The sequence below is a fragment of the Carassius gibelio genome, chromosome A8, assembly GCF_023724105.1.
Source record: "Carassius gibelio isolate Cgi1373 ecotype wild population from Czech Republic chromosome A8, carGib1.2-hapl.c, whole genome shotgun sequence".
NCBI classification, from domain to species: Eukaryota; Metazoa; Chordata; class Actinopteri; order Cypriniformes; family Cyprinidae; genus Carassius; species Carassius gibelio.
Genome location: NC_068378.1, coordinates 19,929,455 through 19,951,538, shown reverse-complemented (window position 1 = coordinate 19,951,538; position 22,084 = coordinate 19,929,455). Strand labels below are relative to the sequence as shown.

Genomic DNA, 22,084 nt, shown 5'->3' with positions numbered 1-22,084 from the left:
TTATCGATCAAACTGTTTTATAGATTCTCAAACACGTGTTCAAGTCCAACATTTAAATGAGCAAAAAGCCTATCTAGGGTGTGTGGTAACATCTACTGTGAATACTTTATTTGTAATCTGACTAGAGATACAGCGCATCGTCATGTGAATAAACAATGGCTTCTATCACGATTGTGGATTTCATCATGTGATAAAGGGCTTTTTGTTTCTCTGTGGATGCTGCTGTATCAGAAATCACTGCTTTTAGATGATAAAACTTCACATCACATTTCTCTGCATCAGTAAAGAGATCGAATGTCTAATTGTGATTTACACAGTCAGATAAAATATTTTAAATAAACATAAAATAATTAAAGTACTGCATGTCGCACTAGATTCTGTAAGCTGATTAAAAACACCACAATTACTAACCTTTCCTGGAAGATCAGAAGGTTGTGGGGTCGTTGCTCTTGCTGTACAACATTTAACTACAAAAATCCAATACTAATCCTACAACACGACACAGAATTGTCATATAAAATCCCATTTCTCATGGGTGCTTGAAACTTCACAATAAACACGATTCCTCTCTTGTGTACATGCTGGAATACATAAACCTGCTCACACATGAGACTAAAGAATGAGCAGAAAGAAGCTGGGATTCAGACTCAGGGCATTTACTCCTGGATATGTTTTAGACCACATCCATTACCCCTGAAACCACATCTCAATTCTATTTCTTATATTCTCTTCATTATTAATTAGCTGTCTTGCTAACACATACGAGGTTGTCAAATTTGCTAGAATGATTTGAGGTTCCAGTGAAGAATTTAATGAAATATAAACAAAAGTTAATTACTATTTATCATATTTACATAGTGGTGGGGCTAAAGAAAACGTTAAGAGGGAAAGTAAACATCTATAACTGACCCAAGTGATTTTCCTTGTTCATTTGTTGCTTTGTATAAAAGCGTCTGCTAATTGACTAAATGGAAATTTATTCTATTCAATTCATTCCTTTCTCATGGGGGGTCAAATATTGCTATGATTGCTCATCAGTCTTTTTGTTTATGTGCACATTTCCATTGAGAGCTACTGAATATGGATCGTGAGCTCATGGTGGTGTGTAGCTCTGAGCGGTGATGAATGCACCGTCTGCTCTTCAGGCAAACGATCCACATTTACACACTCAGACAATGACAACATCATAACTGAGGCGCTCTGCCCTTTTACTAAACATTCTCCACTTCCCTCTCATATTTACCCCGTTACCCTCCACTCATGCCAATTTCACCGCCCTTCTCAGAATCCTTACACTCTTTCCTCCTTCCTATCCAAAACTAAAGTGGGCTGCCCATCATTCTGATAACAACATCGTGTCTTCCAGTTACACACAATATATAATGCCATGCAGCATTTCAGAGAGTGGGTGGAATTCAAGAACATGGAGGCAAAAGAAAAAAAAACATAAATCCATGCTCTTCCGAGTTACATTTTGGGTTCCAAGTCATATTGAGCAATAATTACCTTTTATTATCAAGAAAAATCCAATACTTTTGTAAATAAGTAAATTATGGATGGATGGATGGATGGATGGATGGCTTCCTCCCGGCATCAGTCAGAACACCCCCCGCCAGGCATCCCTTTCCACCCATTCCTGCCGCCATACTCCGAGCATCAGAGATTTCACGACAATAACAGCTGGCTCCTTCATGCATGAAGCAGCTCAGTTTGGAGAGAGCCAATCAGAGCCCTAGATCCAATCACATGAACACATATATACAAACACCCTTCCTCCATTTTCTCTATCTTTACCCAGAGCACACAGAGCCTATTATTTTTTTCTTTTAAGCCCCTCAGGGTCAACTCACCAACAGAGCTTTGTCTGAAAATCCTTACAGCCAATAAACATGAAAATCCGGTGTATGTGTACTGTACTGTATGTCTCTGTGTGTGTGTGTGTGTGTGTGTGTGTGCTTGCTGTAGAGCATCTCTATAAGACATTGTGTAGTCAAGGTCAGCAGTGGTGTAAAGGGACAAGGGACTAATAGATTCACTTACAGAACAAATCCCAAGACATCCACGTCAATATGAAAGCAAAAAATGAATCAACGGCAAATAATCAGAAGTCTAGTAGCTTCCCCCCTTAGGAAATCTTCTCTATAGCGGAAAGCAGATCAAAACTGTTAATGTTTAGTTCATAAACACGAAGGGACATAAACAGCAGGACTGCAGGCTCTGAACTTAATTAATGAAAAAAAGTATTTAAAATAATACTTATTTAAAATAAGTATTTGCATTAATAATAACAATACATTACTATTATATATTTTATTTATATCTTTCTGAAAAAAATAAACATTTTTTATAAATAAATTACTTTGATGCACCCAAGATAGGTTTCTGGTAACTTACAGGAAAACCAAGATCTAAGCTTCAGCTCTAAGCCTGATGACCTTATCCAGACCATGAAAACACATGGCAAACACAGATGCTATACATCAACAGCATACATATGGCACACAGACAGTATATGCTGTGCTCATTAGCAATGACCCACCTACACTATATGACAGAGACACCTTTATAGAAGATGGTGTGAGCTTCTTAACAAGTTTACTTTCTCATATAGCCTTTCTTAAGCTTAAACAAGGTTGACATGGTTTGTTCTTGGTACACATAGTCTGCTGAACTGTCTAGTAATGAATTATTTATAAATGGTAGGCACAGTTCATGCAAAACTATAAATGTCTTACAAATACATGTAGTTAAAATTATCTAGCAGTACACTAGCTGAGCAAAGTTATCCCCCCAATCCAATCCATTTTCCATTTATAGGCTCACAAACTGATTATGATCCAATAAACTCTGCAACAAAGGTCAACAGACGACCAATATGGAATGAAATAATAATTCATTTTCCAGAAAGGAGGTCAGTAGAACTTTCAGGACAGATTTGTGTTAAATAATAAATGAATGCATGAGTGAATAAAAGCTTTCACATTAGACTGAGCTGATGAGCTCAGGAATCTTATTGGCTGAGAGGTGTCAAAGGGAGAAACATCATTGGCTGCAGTGATGCGTGTTGCAAGTGGTTGGAAGATGGAGCTGATTTTATTATACTGAAGTTGACACTAGAGTGGAAACAAAGACAGATTGCACCCTCATCCATCATCATTTCTTTGACTTTTTTTACAGTATAATCACATCTCGATTCTATTTTTATGATTTTATTTAAATAATGATTAGTTTAGGATTATCTATCATTTTAAAGGTGGCAGGTTGTAGGACCTGCCACTAGAGGGCGCACTACCAAAACAATAACAATCGCGTGGTTTGATGACGCTAAGGAGGAGCGTGAAATTATGGGATTTGTTGTCTTCTGCCCAAGTGCTGACGGCCATTAATCAGACAGAAAGATAAATCATGGATTTAACGCGAGTTCAACGATTTGCGCGAGTAGATTACATACAAAGTAAATGCAAAGACGCGATCAAACTATGGATCAGACGCATCCTCGTGGGGTCTAGAGACGCGATGCCCCACGTTTGGCATGTATGCCCCATAATACTAATCTTGTTGATCGTTATAATAGCATACGTTTTCTGTAAATTTACGAATCAAAACAACTCACCTGTCGAGTAAAACACAAGCGAGATCGGTATCTCTTTCTAGTTGAAGTTTGTCACGAAGCTACGTCCGCAATTTGTCCACAACACTGTTGTCATGTGGTTCCTATGTCAGTAAAGGCGGTCACAAAGGGTAACTGACATCATTGACAGGTGACTGCACTGCCCCGTGTCACTGTTTAGAATGGGAATTTTCTCATGATTTACAAGTAGTTGAAAGCATTAGAGATATTGTTAGTAATCAGCTGGACAAAATATAGAACACTAGCCTAATGGTTTTTGGATATTTTACTGCAAATATCTTACAAAATGTACCTTTAAGTTCAGCAGACATCAACAGGAAGTGCTAAGCTGTGCTTGAGGAGAATAAGCTGACAGTCCCTGGTGAATTAGTTTGGGTGTGACACTCAGTAGGCTGCAGCTGAAAATCCCTGAATCATCATAATCGCTGCATAAACTAATTACAACAAAAATGATCACTGCACATTGTCTAGTTTTCTAGGACAAACATCTAAACATCATTGAAACAAAATCCTTTTAAATGTTTTCAAAAAGCTAACTTGACTCTTAAGAAATCTCATTCTCATCAATGCATCTTATGTCTTGTTGTTAGAATAACTATCACTAAATTAATTTATTATTTTTTATGCACAATTCTGCTGCTTGCAAGTTGAAAACTCAAATATAAAGAGCTGGAGAGACATTCATTGACATAGACAGAGAAAGACTCCCCAATTTTTGATAGAGACCAATTACAATTCAATATGCACATTTTATAATTGCTGGCAGTCCGATACTGAATGCCATTCAATCAATCAATGAAAGATTTCACTACTTTAATCTAACACTTCTTAAAAACGACAGAGTATATAAAAATAGCTTGCAAGAACATTCAAATGAATAACTAAAACAAGATATAAACAAGCCCCATTCTAGAGAAATGAGTGTTGGGTTTAGAAGAGCTCCAGGCATTTAACAGAGCATGAGGAAAGACGCATGTTAACAAACCTCACAGCTGAGCACCACTGAGAGTGTGATGTGGGTGGAAAAGTGAAGTCACCTCTTTCTCTCCTTTTCTCTCTGGTGGGCGAAGGAGAAAAAAAGTGGCAAAACACTTGTTGATTTTTCAAGCATTGTCACAAGACTGGCAGTTCGAGGCATTCAGATTGCGACACCCGATATTCAGATCCCTAAAACGTACCTCTGTGCCCATCACTGCAAAATCAACAAAATGCTAGGAGCTGCCTGTCTTTGGTTTACAAATGTTTGAGGAAAGAAGTGATAAGCAATTTTGATAACATTTTCAAACTTCTATATGAGTCCAAATCCTCCCACACAATAAGCCTCCAGCTTTCCTGAAACTAACCCCAAGTTTTCCACTATCTATTTGGGGCATATTATATCATAATCACCCACATGTACTGCATTGGAATGACAGTGCAGCTCTCAGCTTCTGCTTAGCCAACACAATGGTGCACTTGGAGATTAGTGCCATCCTTTAATAACTGAATCAAAAAACTTACTCTGAGGGCCATTAAGACTTACAGATCGCCTAATTGATGTGCATGGGGTTTGATAAATATGACTCATTCGATCTAAAACAATACAACTGTGCTTATTAATAAAGAAGATTCATTTTATCTTTCTCTTTCATGCACACACACAAATTGCCGCACTGAACGCTGACTCAGGCTACTTACAAATAATCTTATATGGACTGGTTTATGAATTAAAGGGATAGCTCACCCAAAAATGAAAATTTTATGTCTATCTGTTTACCCAGAGGGCATCCAAGATGTAGGTGACTTTGTTTCTTCAGTAGAACACAAACCAAGAATTTTAGCTTAAACCGTTGCATTCTATTGTTTTTTCAGTGTCTTTGCTCCTTGGTCTGTCAGAAAAAAACATTTTGTTCTTCTGTATACTGTGTATGTGGAAGAATGACAATTAAGCAAAGTTGAAGTTGAAGTTATAATGTACAGTAAGTGGATAGGAATCGTGGCTTCTTCTTCTTGCTTTATGGCAGATTGCAGACTTATAACTGCATTACCACCACCTATCTCTCCAAAGGACCATTGACACTCTATCTAGAATCTCAATTAGGAATGTCAATTGACCACTTGAGAGATAGGTGGCGGTAATGCACTTATAAGTCTGCGATTCGCCATAAAGCAAGAAGAAGAAGATGCTTCACGCGCCTGCTTGAGAACGCGCACAGGAGGATGCGCTAAGAGGAGTTCGAACAGTTCGGACATTGCATGAATCAGAGGTAAAAAACTATATAAATACTGTTCAGTTTCTTGCACAGACTGATAGTTCTGTGTCTTAACACATCGATGTATCATCACGAGCCGCAGGGTTTAATTTGGTTTTGTTTGTTCAAACAAGACATTTCATCTGCAAAGTGCCTCTCTTTTGTTTGTATAGGGTACATTTTTATCTCATGCTGCTTTTATTAAAACAGAAGCTAACAAAATCTGAACAGAATAGCATTTCTTTATATATAAATCTATTGTAATGTTATAAATGTAGGGCTGGGTACCGAACTTCGATGCCTTTATGGTATCGAACGAAAAACTTCGATACTATGAGTATCGAAAAATTATTTATCTTTCGGTGCCAAAGTTCGGTTCCAAAAGCCAAGCGGCCGGATTTATTTTTATTTTTTTTGCCAAGCGGCTGTGTTTGTGTGAGCTTGTAGCATATGTGCATGCAAGGACCTAAATTTGCCGTGATTGGCTGTCCACCACCACGTGACCTGACGGGGAGCATTTCTGAAGATACTCGCAGTCACACAACACAACTGTAGTTGTTTTTTCTCAAAACGTTTCTGTTTTACAATGCCAAAGAGGTCTAAAGTGTGGCTACACTTTATAAAAGTGGATGCCGAGTCAGCAAAGTGCAACATATGCGATAAGAGTATTGCAACCAAAGCCGGTGTTAATGAAGCATTTGTTTGGATGAATGTTTTGCCCTCCCTCCCTGTTTAGTTTGGTCTACTCCATTGTGTATCTTGAAACACACCCCCTTTCACATCGTCTAAAAAAACTGAAAGAGAGAGACAGATTTATCCGTCCGGTACAGAGAATTTCTCCGAGCAGCAGGCCACTGTATACGTTCACTTAAAACATAACCGACTGTGTTTACGAGAATACTTGCATAGACAATTATTTTGATATAATTGTGTGTGTGTATGTGTTCATTCAGAAGTTACGATACGCGAAAGATGAATTCATTCTCTGTACGCACATTGTCTGAAATGCTGCTTGCAGTGCGTGCTTTCAATGAGTGAGCGAAAGCTCCGAACGCGCGCAAATTGTTTAAAACGCTTGAATCAGCAATATTTAGAAACAAGTGCGAGCAGCATTTCAGAAACGTTGCAAATGTTGTGTGACTTGAACTGTAAAGCACATAAAGCTGTCGTTTGAGTTTATAAACTTCTATTTCATGCATGATTTGTATGGATCTGATAACTGAATGCAAAGTGTTAGTTCTAGAAGAATGTTTGTGTCTTGATGAGCATGTATTGCTCACTAGGAGTCGCTAAATGAACAGCTGCTGTTCTTTTTTCTTCAACGGTGGATCAGTTGCCCTATTGGTTAAAATCCCCAAACTGTTTACTTAAATATAAAATTAATAAATGACATCAAAACAGGGGCGTTTGCGTTATGATGTGGTGGGCTGCTGTGGGCCAGAAAGTCTTTTTGGTCCCAGTCCGCCCCTGAATGGCGCACCCCTATCCAAAAAGCACAACCAGTTGTATTAATAATGTTATCCTGAGTATGCAGTGTTACCAGAATTTGTTTTAATTAAGGTGAGAAATAAAAGTTTTGTGTTTAATGTATTTGTGTTGATGTTGAAATGGATTTTAAAACATATGGTATCGAAAAAAGTATCGTTAGGAACCGGTATCAAAACTGAGGTATCGAAATTGGCACCGGATCGAAAGATTTTGAACAATACCCAGCCCTATCTGTACTGTCACTTTTGATGGTGAAAGATTTTGTTTAATTTCAATGACTCCAATGACCTACTAAACTAAAATCCACAACTTTCCAATATTTTATGCTATATGTATATACACACACACACACACACACATATATACTGTATACATATTCATATACACACACACACATTGGCTATATATATATATATATATATATATATATATATATATATATATATATATATACATATACATATACATATACATATACATACACAGAGAGAGAGGGGGGGGGAAGCATATAAATATCTGCTGTCTTTCACTCTGACAGTCTCTGCTCAGGCTGTGAAATTGTAAAGGAGGGGTAAGACAAAAAAAAAGAAGGCAAAGTGAAGGAAGTGAGGATGTGAGAAAAGAGTGAGGGCTGTGGACCCTGAGAGTGAGAAAGAGCGATACTTAATCCACACAGTAAAATAATCTTCCACCATCCACATCTCAGTTTATTGTATTGAAAGGCCTTAAATCAAACCGAGACAGCCAGTAAGGTTTATGTAATTCAAACTCAAAATTTAAAAGGGAAATAATAATCATACACTAGGTGATTTGGTTCCAACACATTTTTTGTTATGCTGGTTGGAAATCTTTTCACATCCCTATGGCAATCACTAAGTTTAGTGGTCTAAATGTATTTATATCATCTGTGGAATTTGTCTGGAATCTGGTCTGCCTGTCATGTTAATGCATTTTGGAGGAGGTAAGGCTTTGGAGTGGGGTTTCCAGGGAAGGTGGAAGCTTATGCTAGCCTCTCCGAAATCAGCTAGACTACCTTTAAGAGTTACTTGAGGAAAGCCTGTACCCGGCCAGCATACAATACCAACTTCAAGTCAAAACTGAAGCCTTTGTCAAAAAACTGGACTATTGAGAACGAGAGAGAGAGAGAGAGAACAAAATAAAAATACTGATGAATGACATCATCTTATACAGAATGTAAATACTTATCAAGGAAGCACAGAAACAACATGCTAATGAGAGCTCTACCTCAGAATAGGATAATTGAGCTTTTTATAGAGTAATTAATTGGCTAGAGCATCCTCTCACCCTGGATCAGACTGTGATTTTGTTGCTGTATAATAAAGAGTTGAGGATAAATAACAGCATCAAACTGTGCTCATCAAACTCTTCAGGTAGTTCTGATTAGGTTTTAGACTGTGATTTGTAAATGGATGTGAGGGAAGCAAAGCTTGATAAACTGTTGAGTGACGAGAAAATCTCATTGATTGGGAGAAAGACGCAAATAATAATTGACTGATTACTCTGCTACAAAACCACTCAGATCTAATCATTCCATTTACCAGCTGGATGCATATGCTTATCAGAAAGACAACAAGACACATTTTTACCACAAAAGTGCCATTTTATTTATTCATAGAGCTTCTCTTTTCTCACTTCCAAACCCAGTGAAATGAAGGACATAATGAAGTGCAATAACTGCATGAAACATATTCTTAATCAGTATTTTTTGTCTGTTTTCCAGTAAAGATATGATTTTTAAAATATCTTTAAAATTTCACAAATGTGTTTGAGAAATTGATTATTAGAGAATATATCTTGAGTATTTTTATTTATAACTTATATTTATAATTTTTAATATTAATTAACATTTTCTATCATTTATAATCTTTTTTCATAAAACTTTTGTTAAGAGTTATTTAAAAAAAAATACATTGAATATATATATATATATATTTAAACGTTCCTATGTTCATCATTCATTTTTTGTTTTTATAGAAATAACCATTATATTGTATAATAATTTTGTTTTGCTGGCCCTGCAAAATGACAACATTAAGACCAAGCAGAAGCCATTCAATGTTTTGCCTAAACAGACAGAATTATTGATTTACTGCATGAAAATGGCTCTTAATGATGGGCAGAATGCAAAAATAAGCATATATAAAGGATGGCAACAATTTCCAGAGAGCTGTAAAACACAAAACAAACCAGAGAAAGCAAATCATTATAGCCACAGAGAAAAAAGAAAATCTTTCCAAATGGAGCTATTTACTAAACAGATACTATAACTATTTATTAGCAAGTCTGACAGACTGTTGATATGTGATGAATTAATGTATATTTATATGTTTGATATATAATTTAGGCAACAAAACATACACAATTCATCCTTGTATATGCAAATTCTAAAGTACAGTGGTTCTTGGGGAATGTTTGAATTCAAAATGGTCTAATAACTTCTGTATCATAATATGGCATCAAAGTGGAAATACAGCACAGAGAAATAAAGTCCCTGGATTCAGTGACAGTAGATAAGGCTGAGGTCTGAGCCAGTCATTGTGTGGACAAAACACTAAGCACTGGCACCCACTTAAGACTCCAGCAAACATTGTTCTGGACCACTAAAGAGGGAGAGAAGATAGAAAGAAGCAGAGGACAGGAGGATACACAAAGAGAAGTACTAATAGGATGAATACATGTCTGCATGTCTATTTTAAGATGGGAGTTTGAGCTAGGCTCAGGGCCCTGGGCACTGCTGATGCATGATCCACATTTCAGTCCTTCACTGTAGGAGCAGAATCACATGAGAGAGGAAAGAGGGGAACTGGACTCTTTGTAAACTCAGATAAAGCTGTTTTCTTATCGTGACTGCTTCTGGTGGTGATTTCATGTGTAGATCTGGGATTTCGCTTATCCGCCTTGTAATGATCTTTAAAGCAAGGTTTTTGGGTTTTTTTTTTTTAAATAGCAGGGACATCATCATCCTAAGACATATACACCATAAAAATATAAAAAAGTAAAGCATAAACGAATGGATTGAGAAATTCTGGCACTGTGTTGAAACAAATATATGAGTTTAAATAAGGATGTTTCTTCAAGTATGGGGTTGATCATGTTTTTTTTTTTTTTTTTTTTTTTTTTTTTTAAGTATTACAAGAACACAACCAATAACAGCAAAATAAAATAAAGATTTTTTTTTTTAAAGCATACATTTTTTCAGGCTTTTCTTCTTCTTATATAAGGGTCACATTGCATATTTTTTAGATGCCTGATGTAGATTATCAATGTTAAACTCTGAAAATATGACATTTTCAATGAACAATTAACTTTTATTGTAATTATTCTTTAAAAGGAAAATAATCTTAACAAAAAGTGAAGTAGCCTAAACATAAACCAATCCCCAAAAAAAAGTGTACTTTGTAAGAGCAGCTACAAGAAATGACTAATCACTGAATTATGAACATCCGGTGTAGATTTCCAGGATGGATGTTTTAGTACGGAAGGTTTCTCGCTGCAGAGGACATCTGATGGAATCAATCATGGCTGATGGAGGAGTGAAAAGGAGGAGTAGCAGCACAGATAATGAACGGAAGAGAGTGACCAGTGTGGGAGAAAGGGAACGATAATAGCGAAGGAAGAGAAGAGCAAAAACCAGAAAGAGCTGAGTTGGTAAGATGGTTAGAGTAGGCTAGACAGAACGAAGAAGAGGGGATAAAAACAGCCCAGAGGAGGGTGAAGTCAGAAAGTCAGTTAATGAGCAGGAAAGAATGACAAGTGTGGGAGAGAAATAATGATGAGGAGGGGTCTTCAACACTTCATTACATTCTCCATTTTACAGCAATCTATCTTCCTGAGAAGATCCACCATGTTTATTACCTCATAACAGCCATTACCATGACAATAAACCTTACCCGGCAACAGCTAATATAACAAGCTAGCACCTTCTTACACCTAATTCCTAAAATTGCCACAAAACACGAGCGCAACAGAGCAGAATGAAGTGAGAAACCTCCAATGCAGTTACCTTCGATTAAACTCTGAGGAGAAGGTTAAACTGAGAACTGCAGACTTGACAGTGACCGGTGATACATCACATGCAATGGCAGAAAACAAAGCACACATTTGGATTTATTGATTCATTGCTTGTTATATGAACAAGTGCTGGAGGTCTTTGTACTGTAGGCGGATTACAAGTGGCCTGCCAAACTAGCCATATACTAGCTTTAAAAAATCTGAACGCAAAATGTCTTTTATTTAGACAGGGAAACAGCTTCTTGCTGGTAAAAAGTTTATTCTGCGTGGAAAATAATGCATCATATGAATCATGATCAATACCCACGGATTCTGATGCGGTTTTCCACACATCATTTTTTATTTATTGCTATATGTGGGTTGAGACAAAACCTTTATGGCTGTGAAATCGCTCACAGTCACATGAACATCTCCTCCGTCTTGCCTACACGGTCTCAACAGAGACGGATCACGTGAGCTCTGCTGTCTTTGCTCCTATTTGTCGTTGCTGATCATTTGCAAAGAATGAAACTTTTTTTTGGAGTTGTTAGACACTTTCCTATAGCTGCCTGGATCCACCTACACTATTGAAGTGACTTTCTCTCTTCAAGATGGTCTCCAGAGTGACTTTACAAATATGGTGAAGAACCAGATATATCTGGGAAGCATACATCATCGCTGACAAGCACCTTAGGCCAGCATGAATTCCAAGACTGGCTTCTGCTGGTTAGTGCTAGCTCGCCGCTGATCTTGCTAGGGGACCAGATAGATGCTTAAACTGCTGACTGAATGAAGTTCTTCCTGGTGAAGTTTGGTTAAGCTAGTGAGAAAAGCTAAGGGTGTGGAAAGGGACTTCTGCCGATGTGTTCAAGGGGACTCTAGTTCATATCTGGCTTTAGCCCCCATATGATCCCATTCCAGCTTTTTTTTTATTCCTGTCTACTGTCAACTAACTATATCATTGGCTCTCAACCTTTTTGAGTCCATGGCCCCCCAAATGTCCAAAACAATGTTAAAAGGCCCCATGATTTTTCCAGCTTTTCATAATTCACTGAATAATTATTAAGGATATGGATTTTTGTATTTTTATTGTAATGCTTGTTTTGTCTTTTTTATTTAATTATTATTTAAATCATTTTAAATAAACTCAACCTTAGCAGAGGCCCCCTGGTTGAGCCCCAATGACCTACTAGTTAAAAGCCAAAAATTCAAGGCCAAGCATTGAAAAACATGACATATCACAGCAACTAGCTAATGGGACTGAAAGTCAAAATTGTAATTGTGCAATGTGAAGGAGAACTGCATCAGTATTCAAAAAACAAATTATCATGCATTTGTTACATGCATAATAATTTGCCAAATACCTTAAATACACATGCAGCCAGCTTCATGTCTGAACTGATTGGCTTCTGCAGAACTATTGACATCCCTTCTCAGAACTGAACCACCATCTACAAAGGTCACTAAACTTATCAGTAATCCGTCATAGATTTGCTAGAAGTATTAACATCACATCAGGGCTCTCCCGAGCAGCCGCTGGTGTGCAGCAGTGGCCATATTTAGATTTATTGCCAATCAATACCGGAACAGGTGGATTATATGACATCCCAACACAGACACTGCAGCTAAAAACAGCAGCATCGGGCAACGTTCTACACACAAATGACTCTAAAACTACTGCTTTCAGCTACTTTATTTGATGGTCTGAAACACCAAGGACAGGTTGAAAACACGCCAAACAGCGACCAATGAGCCAAAGATCCCAAAACGGGCCCACTATGCATCTGACAGCAGGCTCAATCCAACCCCTGATTTGTCTGCAGGAACTTAAGGTAGAAAATCAACTTTTAACGTCATAAAACAGAAGTATCAGGATCTTGGCGTTGCAGCATAGCACAATTCCCCTTTGTTATTTACCCAGAAACAAACTAACGCGAGAGCCTTGAATGTGACTCCTTGTGTCTGGAGTCATGGGAAGGATCATGCAGAGCCTCGTGTTTGGGTGCACCGCGACCAAGAGGTGGTGGATAACTGACAATCCACTAATTATGTCAGTCAGACTTAAATAATGCATGAGCATCTATTTTAACCACCCTCTTCGGAAAACGAGGGACAGCCTGAGATCGTTCATAATGACATAACTACCACCCGTTCCGAGTCAACAGTCAAAACAGCACATTTCCTTTCATTAGTGGCCACAAAAACTAACTCCATTTCTTGTGACATATCTGACAAGAAAATATGCACACAATGAGCAGAGATCTTGAGATGTTCCAATACCGTTCACATACCGTCAGCCTTCTTAGGATGCATCGGGTCTCCGGCACCAAGAGGTATGGGAGTGTGTGTCTTCTTTTGTGTGTGAAAGCTAAATGAAAGGATTCTAGCTGCGCTCTGGAACTTTGACTAAAGCATGCCAGGTAGGCAGAACGCACACACACACACACACACACACACACACGCACGCAACGCTGCTGCACTCGCCAAACGGGTTCAAACCCCGAATATGGCATTGAAGACTGGCCGTCAAATCACTGCAGGTGTGATGAAAAAACGCATCAAACACATATGCATGCACAAGGGCATATGCCGCAAGCTCAATGCCAATCACATCTGCACACAAAGACAGCGGCGGTCAGATGGGGAGGACAAATGGATGAGATCTCGATGGTGCGGTGCTCACCGGTATCTTCCTGTTTTCTGCTCGTTTCAGCACATTTCCCCTGGCAGCCTCCAACAACGCTCTGGCTACATCCCCTCCTCCCTCGCGGTCTCCTCTGTTCGCTCAATCTCTCCTTCTCCTTGTGACTTATTTAATTATTTCTCCCCCTCCCTGCAGTTCTGTCGCTCCCTGCGTGCAGTCGTTACAGCTGGCTGTCCTTGTATAGGCTGCGTCCTCGATGATGAACGGATGGATGGAGGGATGTTTCTATCAGGACCGGGCGACTCTGCTGGAAGCCTTAATTGAAATGGGCGGCACAGACAAAAGGAGGAAGTTCTTGTAACACAGACGGATATTTTGCTCTGGTGCCTGGCTCTGCTCTGCACTCTTCGCCTCTCAATTATTTCACACTCTCAGCCTGTTCTCTCTCTCTCTCTCTCTCTCTCTCATCTTTTTGCCAGGGTGTAGCTGGGTCCCCAGAGAGCCGGTGGCAAACAGCTGAGGGGCTTTGTGGAAAACATGGTGCGGAGCGAGAGGGTGACTGGAGCGAAGCATTGGCATGGATGGTGAAAGAGCTTAGTGTGTGGTGAATGAGGAGGAGGGGAAGAGGAGAACGGGGGATGGAGTGTCTGATAATGGCAGGGCCTGTTTGCTTATCAGTGGTCACATAAAGGCTTAAAAGTTGGTTTTCATAAGCAACCACCTAGAACACCCTAGCAACAGCACAGTGATGAGCCAAAACACTTCAGCAACCATAGCAACACCCTAGCAACCACTTGACAAACAAACACTTTCTTCAGAAAATGGCAAATTATATATATTTGGCAAACTGAAAAATATAAGTCTCCTTGAAATAAAAAAAAAACCTCACATATATAAATAAATTAAAAATAAAATGTTAAAAATGCAATAGGGATTAAAACCTTTTAATGTGCAGTAGGAAAAAAATAGATATTCATTTTGAGATATTATAAAATTTAGATTTTTTGATTAAAGATAATTTTGACATTAAAATAGCACTAGTTTACAAAGAAATAAGGGAATCTACATGTAAAACTGTCCAGTGTCCGCCAATATACAATATTGAAAATGTCTAATATCAGTTTGATATTTTTTGAATATATGTATTCAGTCATTTCCACTGTCCTGATGAAGTTAGCCACTCATAACAGAGATCATTTGCATATAAAATCAAGGAAATTAATAAATAATAATAATTACAAAAGTAAAGAATATATGCCCTTTCAATTTTTTTTATTCATTATATTATTCACGGTCTTATTTAAATAAATAAAAAATGTGTGGATAAATGTGCAGTTACTTGTAGATTAGTCAGTAAATGTAAAGTGTAAGTTATACCTCTCTGAAATAATCCAGTTTTTGATGTTAAACAAACAGTGAGTGTTTGCAACCACTGACAGAATCAAAGGACTCAAGAGACAGCTGCCAAAACCCTGAGAAGACTTTGAGATCAGTGATTAAACTGACAGGGACCCTTCCCACACACCTCAGCAGAGAGAGATCGAGCTCAGTTATCTGAAAATATGTCTTTCTCATACTGTCAACAACCACCAGCACACAAGGAACGCTGCAGAGCAATATTATTGCTACTTTAAAACAACAGTTCACCCAAAAATTACATCTCATCATTTTTAAACTTCACATTCTTTTAGTCATACACTGTTTTGATGTTTTCATGTTTTTTTTTTATGTCCATACAATTAAAGTCAATGGGCTTATAATATGGCTTCAAAAGACTTGGAATATATAGTAACTGAAATGCCCAGTCACAAGCCCTAAAAAGATTTAGTTGGATTCTGTGGAAGCAGTCATGATCAGTGAAGCAAATTATAGCTGAATAAAAGGTTATAATTCTTTGTCCCTTCAACACTGTACAAGAGCAGCTCTAGGTTACTGAGCTTTCATGCATGATGTGAATAACTAACCTTACATAGTAATAAGCCCAGACCAATTCCACACAACAGTAGGCAGCTGAACCTGAGGTCTTTACACTGTCAAATCACAAAGTCACTTTCAATCCCTGTCCAGCACTGCTGCATCACGCATCAGTGGTGTGTGCTGGACGTCTGAAAAATACATGTTCCTTTTGATGTTCATCTGGGTTAAACACATTACATCAACAAGAAACCACTACTAAAACATGTTGTATGTATAAATTAGCATACTACTTATTTAAACCAAGACATCAGGTTGATGTGTTTTTTTTTTCTTTTCTTTTTTATTATATCGTTTCAAAAATAACAACTATACAAATACAGTAAAATGTCATTTTTATTTGTTACTACTAACTGTGGGTCACCATTATTAAAAGCCACTTTCTTGGGGGAAAAGTCTAATTGCAATAATATAATAATAATAATAATAATAATAATAATAATAAATGCAATTAAAAAAGGATCCAGGTTTGCTGTGCTTGTTTGTAGGGCCCTTAAAATTGTGATCTTGGGATATCAATATGACTAAAAATAATTATACATATATATAATATATTTTAAAACTCAATTAATTTTTATCATTTGTAAATATGCTGACAACAGCTGGTTTATAAGTGCTTCTCATTACAAGTTTGGGAAGATGTTTGGTGCATGTTATATTCCCAAATGAACACTATAAACAAAGTCATGCAGCACCTGCAGATATGAGTCCATGTAGAGCAGCATTTACTGCAAACCGAGTCGCACTAATAAATACCGGAACATGAGCGAAAAGAATACAGCGTCATGCTTCACTCTGAAACACAGTGCATATATTTATTCAATCAAATCGCAGCCTATGAGACTTCATAATCACATTAAACCATATCGAGATTTTGGTTTTATTGTGATAATTGGTCACTTTAGAAAAAAGGTTCTTTAAACACAGTTTTATCTCACAATACATTGTTTTATTTATACTGTCAATTATGTTCTTCTATAAATAGGCACTGTCTCAGGGTCTCTCTTGCGTCCTCTGAGAGAACACCCACAGACTGCTGACAAGGAGAGAAAAAAGGTGGACCAGAACAGAAACAAACGCAGACAGAAAAGTTAACAGCCTGCCACAAGTCATTATGCACCTACAGAACAGCAATTAAAGGGGTCAGACCAACACTTCTCATGTACAAACCACACAAGAACATGTTCACAGTGTACTGAAGGCATCATTCAGACAAAGAACAGAAATGCCAGGTACTTTCATCTGTATGTAATGCAAAGCAAATCACACACACCCATAACTACACAAAATATTAGGAGAATTCCTCATACACGCATATAAACACATGCAAGATGCACCAGGGAACCATTAATGCACAGCTCTGTCTCACACACACGAATGATGCAGGCGGCATCTATCATGCCTGTGCCATAGGCAAGCATGATCGTGAATTCATAAGGCTTTCAGAAAGGAGCAGCCGTACTGTGCACAAGGTCCTGACTAAGCAGTTTAGTCCCGTATGGCCTTCAGGGCAGTAAAAGTGCACATTAACACAGGATTACTGTGCAGTTACCAGAGCGCTATACAGTCCCACTGAGAGATGCCTTGTTTTTCACCATAAAATCTCACCTTAAGAACAATGAAATGGAATCTATTTCCATTTTACAAGACCTTGAAGGAATAACTCATCAAAAAAAATGTTGCTCATGTTATTTCAAACTCATATATAAAGTGAGACCAGCTTAATTTTGTACAAAATGAAATCACAAAGTCGCAGTATTGATATAGATTGTTAAACAGTTGTTTAACAGTGAGCTGTAAAAAGTTAATGCACAGACCAAAACTATTGCTGGGATAGACTTTTGTAAGAGATCACTTTAAATCGGCTTCTTGTATTGAGCGACTGTAGCAGACTGAATGACCACTTTAAACAAGGAGCACATGAAAATGTTGAAAATGGCAAGACTTTGAAGACTTTCGACTCACTGTCCTCTCCTGGGCACGGCATACCAGGCTTTTCAGGAATGCTTGGGAACACTAGACCAAGAAAGAAAGGCAAAGAGAAATGAGTGTGACTCAGTCCAGTGGTTTCATCTACTGTAGTCAGGGTCAGCAAATACACTTAATTGCAAATACTCCGTTTTCTAAAGAAAATTGACTTTTATCAAGTGCTTTAGTTGTGTAGTGACCACATGATAATTTGAGTGGTTTGGTGGATTTCCGCTGTGTAGTTTAAATCTGCATTCAGTTATTTATAAATAGATGGATAAAAATACAGACAGAGTCATTCTACTACTAGAACAATTGAAAATGTAATAAACAAGAGGGAAATAGGTTGATTCAGATGTTTTGAGTGAATGAGTACCATGCAATAGGAGTCCAGAGCATCCGTTCCGGTTGTAGATCCGAAATGCTTCCTCCAGCTCCATCTGGGATGAGATGGTACACGGGTCACCTAAAAACAAGATAAGGGAAACAGCTACGTAAAAAAAAAAAAAACTGTAAAATATCAAAGGGAAATAGGTGGCAATATTGCATCTGTTAAAGTAAAGTTTTACTCTCTAAATTACAAATATACTCAACATTTATAGATGACATTTCTCCCAGGAGTATTCAAACTGGGACCTGGGTAGTGTTTTTTAGTATTATTCATATTCTAAAGTATTTATTTTAGTATTATTTAAATACTATATAATTTATTAGTTTTTATATATTCAGTTTTCTTTTTTAAAAGTTAAGTTAAAATTTGTATTATATTTAATTATTTTTTTTAAATAATTGTTTATTTCTCTTTTAGTCTTAGTAATTTTAAAACCTCTTTAACTTATTTCTAGTTACTTGCAAAGGCAACTTTTCTAAGTTTCTAATAAGTTTTTCATTTTTCATTTTATATTTATTTTAAATGAAGAAAATAAATACATACTAAATAAATACTAAATTTAACAGTTTTAGTTTTACTTAAAATAACAATGTGTTGGAGACCTCCAGGATTAAAAAAAAAAGTTTAAATATAAATAATTTAGATTTATTAAATTTAAATATACATCATAAATCTAATATAATACAAATATAAATTCTTTACATTTGCTGAAGAGAAATCATCATATTTAGGGGTCCCTGCTATCAAAACTTTTTAAAGTGTCTGATTTAGCTGACGTTCATATCCAAAAGTGACTAAAATATTATGAAATCAAATGTAATCTTGTTTATGCAGGTTCCTGGTCTTACTGTGAACGATTCATTGTAACTTGCTCTTTTCTGCTGACTTCAATGCAGCCAAAGTTCAAAGGTCATATACCTTCATCGTCAATCCACTTGAGTGTAATTGGCATCTCCTTTCGGACCCCACACATCGTTCTCACCTCCTCACACACCTCTGTGTATGTCATAGTCAAATCCAAGTCAGAGATCAGCATGTCCCTACAAAAACAACAAGAAAAAAGACACTTAATACAAAAAGCACCTTCATGCAGATCTGAGAACAATAAAAAATTATTTTCTGTTTACTGGAATTAATTTGGTTACAGGCAAATGATACAAGATTTATGCTTTTATAGTATAAAAGACCAAGGCCTAAATTTGGACTTCTTTAAATAGACACATTCTTGACTAGTCAGTTAAGTCAACTAGATTAAATTTTTTCTTTTTTTGATTTACGTATTTTTAGCAGCAGTGCCATTAACTAGTCGGAAATTTGGGGGGGAAAATATTTAGTTTTGACCATCCCTACCATCAGTGAAACAGAGCTGCTATTTTAATAATAATTGTCGGTAATTGAATTAAAGTTGACATAAAATAACAAGTTAAACGAAAACTAGAAATGTTGACTTGGCAACTACCAAAAATAAATAAATAAATTTAGGTTGAAATACTAAAACTCAAAAACGTAATAAAAGAATGGCGAAGGCATCTCTTATTCAAAATGTAAGAGCTCTGTAGCTTTAATTTGCAACACTGGCCTGAAACAGTCCCACCACAGCCAAACAAGCCACATCTGTTTGGATACACAAGAGACTTTTCTTTCAAACCTCTAGCACACAGCTGCCTAGTCTGGCCCCTGCCCCAATTTCACACTCCATCAAGAAAAGTGTTGCCTCAGAGAGAGCCAAGTAGAAGAAAACATGATTTGGGTGCTGTGCTTACAGTCCAGTTCAGTTCAGAAAGGGTATTTCAGTGTACAGAAGTTCAACCATATTACTAAGAAACGATTAAATCATCACTGACCTCAAAGTGCCATCATGGGCATCAGGACTTGATCCTGGAACCACAACATTTTGTAATGGAATATATGTTAATAATCTGTCAGTATATTGTGCATCCCTGAATAATACAGTAGGATAACTTTCATTCATAACACTATAAACATTATTACATTAGTATAATAAACCAGTCTTAACCTAGTTTCTCAGTTAACAGCCTTTGTCATGTCCTGGATTTGATTGAAATACAGAGAGGCGGTTACATTTGTTTAATGTTGTTTCATGTTTTACACTCAATCAAACCATTTAACGTTGTTTGTTTCAAGCATACAAATATTTTAAAGCCTACAATTTAAAAAAAAAATAAAAAAAATAAAGTATAAAAACCTATAGAAAATCTTCACATTTACAAAAATGTTCTATAAACCAGTGAATATACAGTACCCTCTATAAAAAGTCATAAAACAACATTGATTATCATCAGTTATAAATCATTTTTACCTAATCATACAAAGAGCTCGTCTCAATTGCATTGTTTTTTTGTTTTGAAAAGCTAAAGAAAAAAAAAAAACACATTTAGAAAAAAAATAAATATTTCTATAACCTTAATTTTTTAAATCTTCATTATTGTTACTTTTATTTTAAATGCTAAATTACGGTGACAACGAACAGATTCATCATGAATTATATAAACTGTCATCAGTTATTATAAATTATATTATTTCTTTATATTTCTATATTATATTATCTAATTATACAAACATCTTGGTTCAAGTGCAATTTCTTTTCTGTTGACCTTTTTTGACCCTATTAAAGAAAAAGAAAATGAAAAGAAATGTTGATTATTTAAAGAATTTATACAATATTTTATTATTCTTACTGTCATTTTACATCCTTAGTAAATGCTAATAATACTGTGTGTACACAAATTATATATATATATATATATATATATATATATATATATATATATATATATATATATATATATATATATATATATTATTATTATTAGTATTATTACTTTCATTTTACATCCTTAGTAAATGCTAATAAAACTGTGTGTACATAAATTATATAAATGTATATATATAAATGTATATGTATATATATATATATATATAAATATATATATATATATATATATATATATATATATATATATATATATATATATATATATATATATATATATATCATACAAAGAGCTTTAAGTTGCAATGTTTCTTTTTACACTTTTCTTAATAAAAAGCTAAAGAAAAATGTACTGTCATTTAAAACCATTGACTATTTAGAGCATTTAGACAATTTCTGATTTACAAATCAAATCTGTCTACAGACCTCCCGCAGTTCTTTTGTATATGGAAAATGTGATGTATGACAAGTCAGATATACTGTGTGTGTGTTTTCTGTGAAGATGAGCTCTGTAGCAGCTTGCCCCTCAGCGGGTGAATCTTCATCATGAGTCCATCATCTGCCACCCTGCCCTTATGGCTCCATCCGACCCCCACCATCCTCAGCGCCCATATGAAAGTGAAAGGATCTCCTACAGCACTACTCTTGAAAGCCTGATCAACTGATAAATGTTAGGAGTCCCTTGAGCAGATGCCATTTGGATGGCGCCTCTCTCGGCACTGACGCAACTGAAGAGGCAGGGAGGGAAATTAAATTCCAGAGCGAGCCATGTGAAACATTTCTGATTGCCTTTAATAAGTGCTAACCATCCCAGAGGATGCCAACAGTTAAATAAAGTAATTTCAGAGGTGTTAATTTCTCACTCCATTTTAAAGCAGAGAGGGGTGGTTCTGAAATATACCAGACAAACAGAAAAAACATAAGTGTGGAAATACGGTTATTTGCACTGAATAAAAGAGGAGCGGGGGTGATAAATAAAGAATTTCAGAGTTAATCATATGTCTAGATTTGT

At 36.4% G+C, this 22,084-nt stretch overlaps 1 protein-coding gene across 1 annotated transcript in view; it reads right to left on the bottom strand.

Moving 5' to 3' along the window:
- Positions 1–22,084, bottom strand: part of LOC128018815 (protein kinase C zeta type) — a 101,942-nt gene that overhangs the window by 73,780 nt on the left and 6,078 nt on the right. Inside the window, exons 2-4 of the mRNA XM_052604594.1 lie at positions 19,257–19,378; positions 18,324–18,413; positions 17,945–17,995 (exon numbers count right to left, since the gene is read on the bottom strand). Of these exons, the coding sequence (XP_052460554.1) occupies positions 17,945–17,995; positions 18,324–18,413; positions 19,257–19,378 (263 nt within the window). The remainder of the gene's footprint in view (positions 1–17,944; positions 17,996–18,323; positions 18,414–19,256; positions 19,379–22,084) is intronic.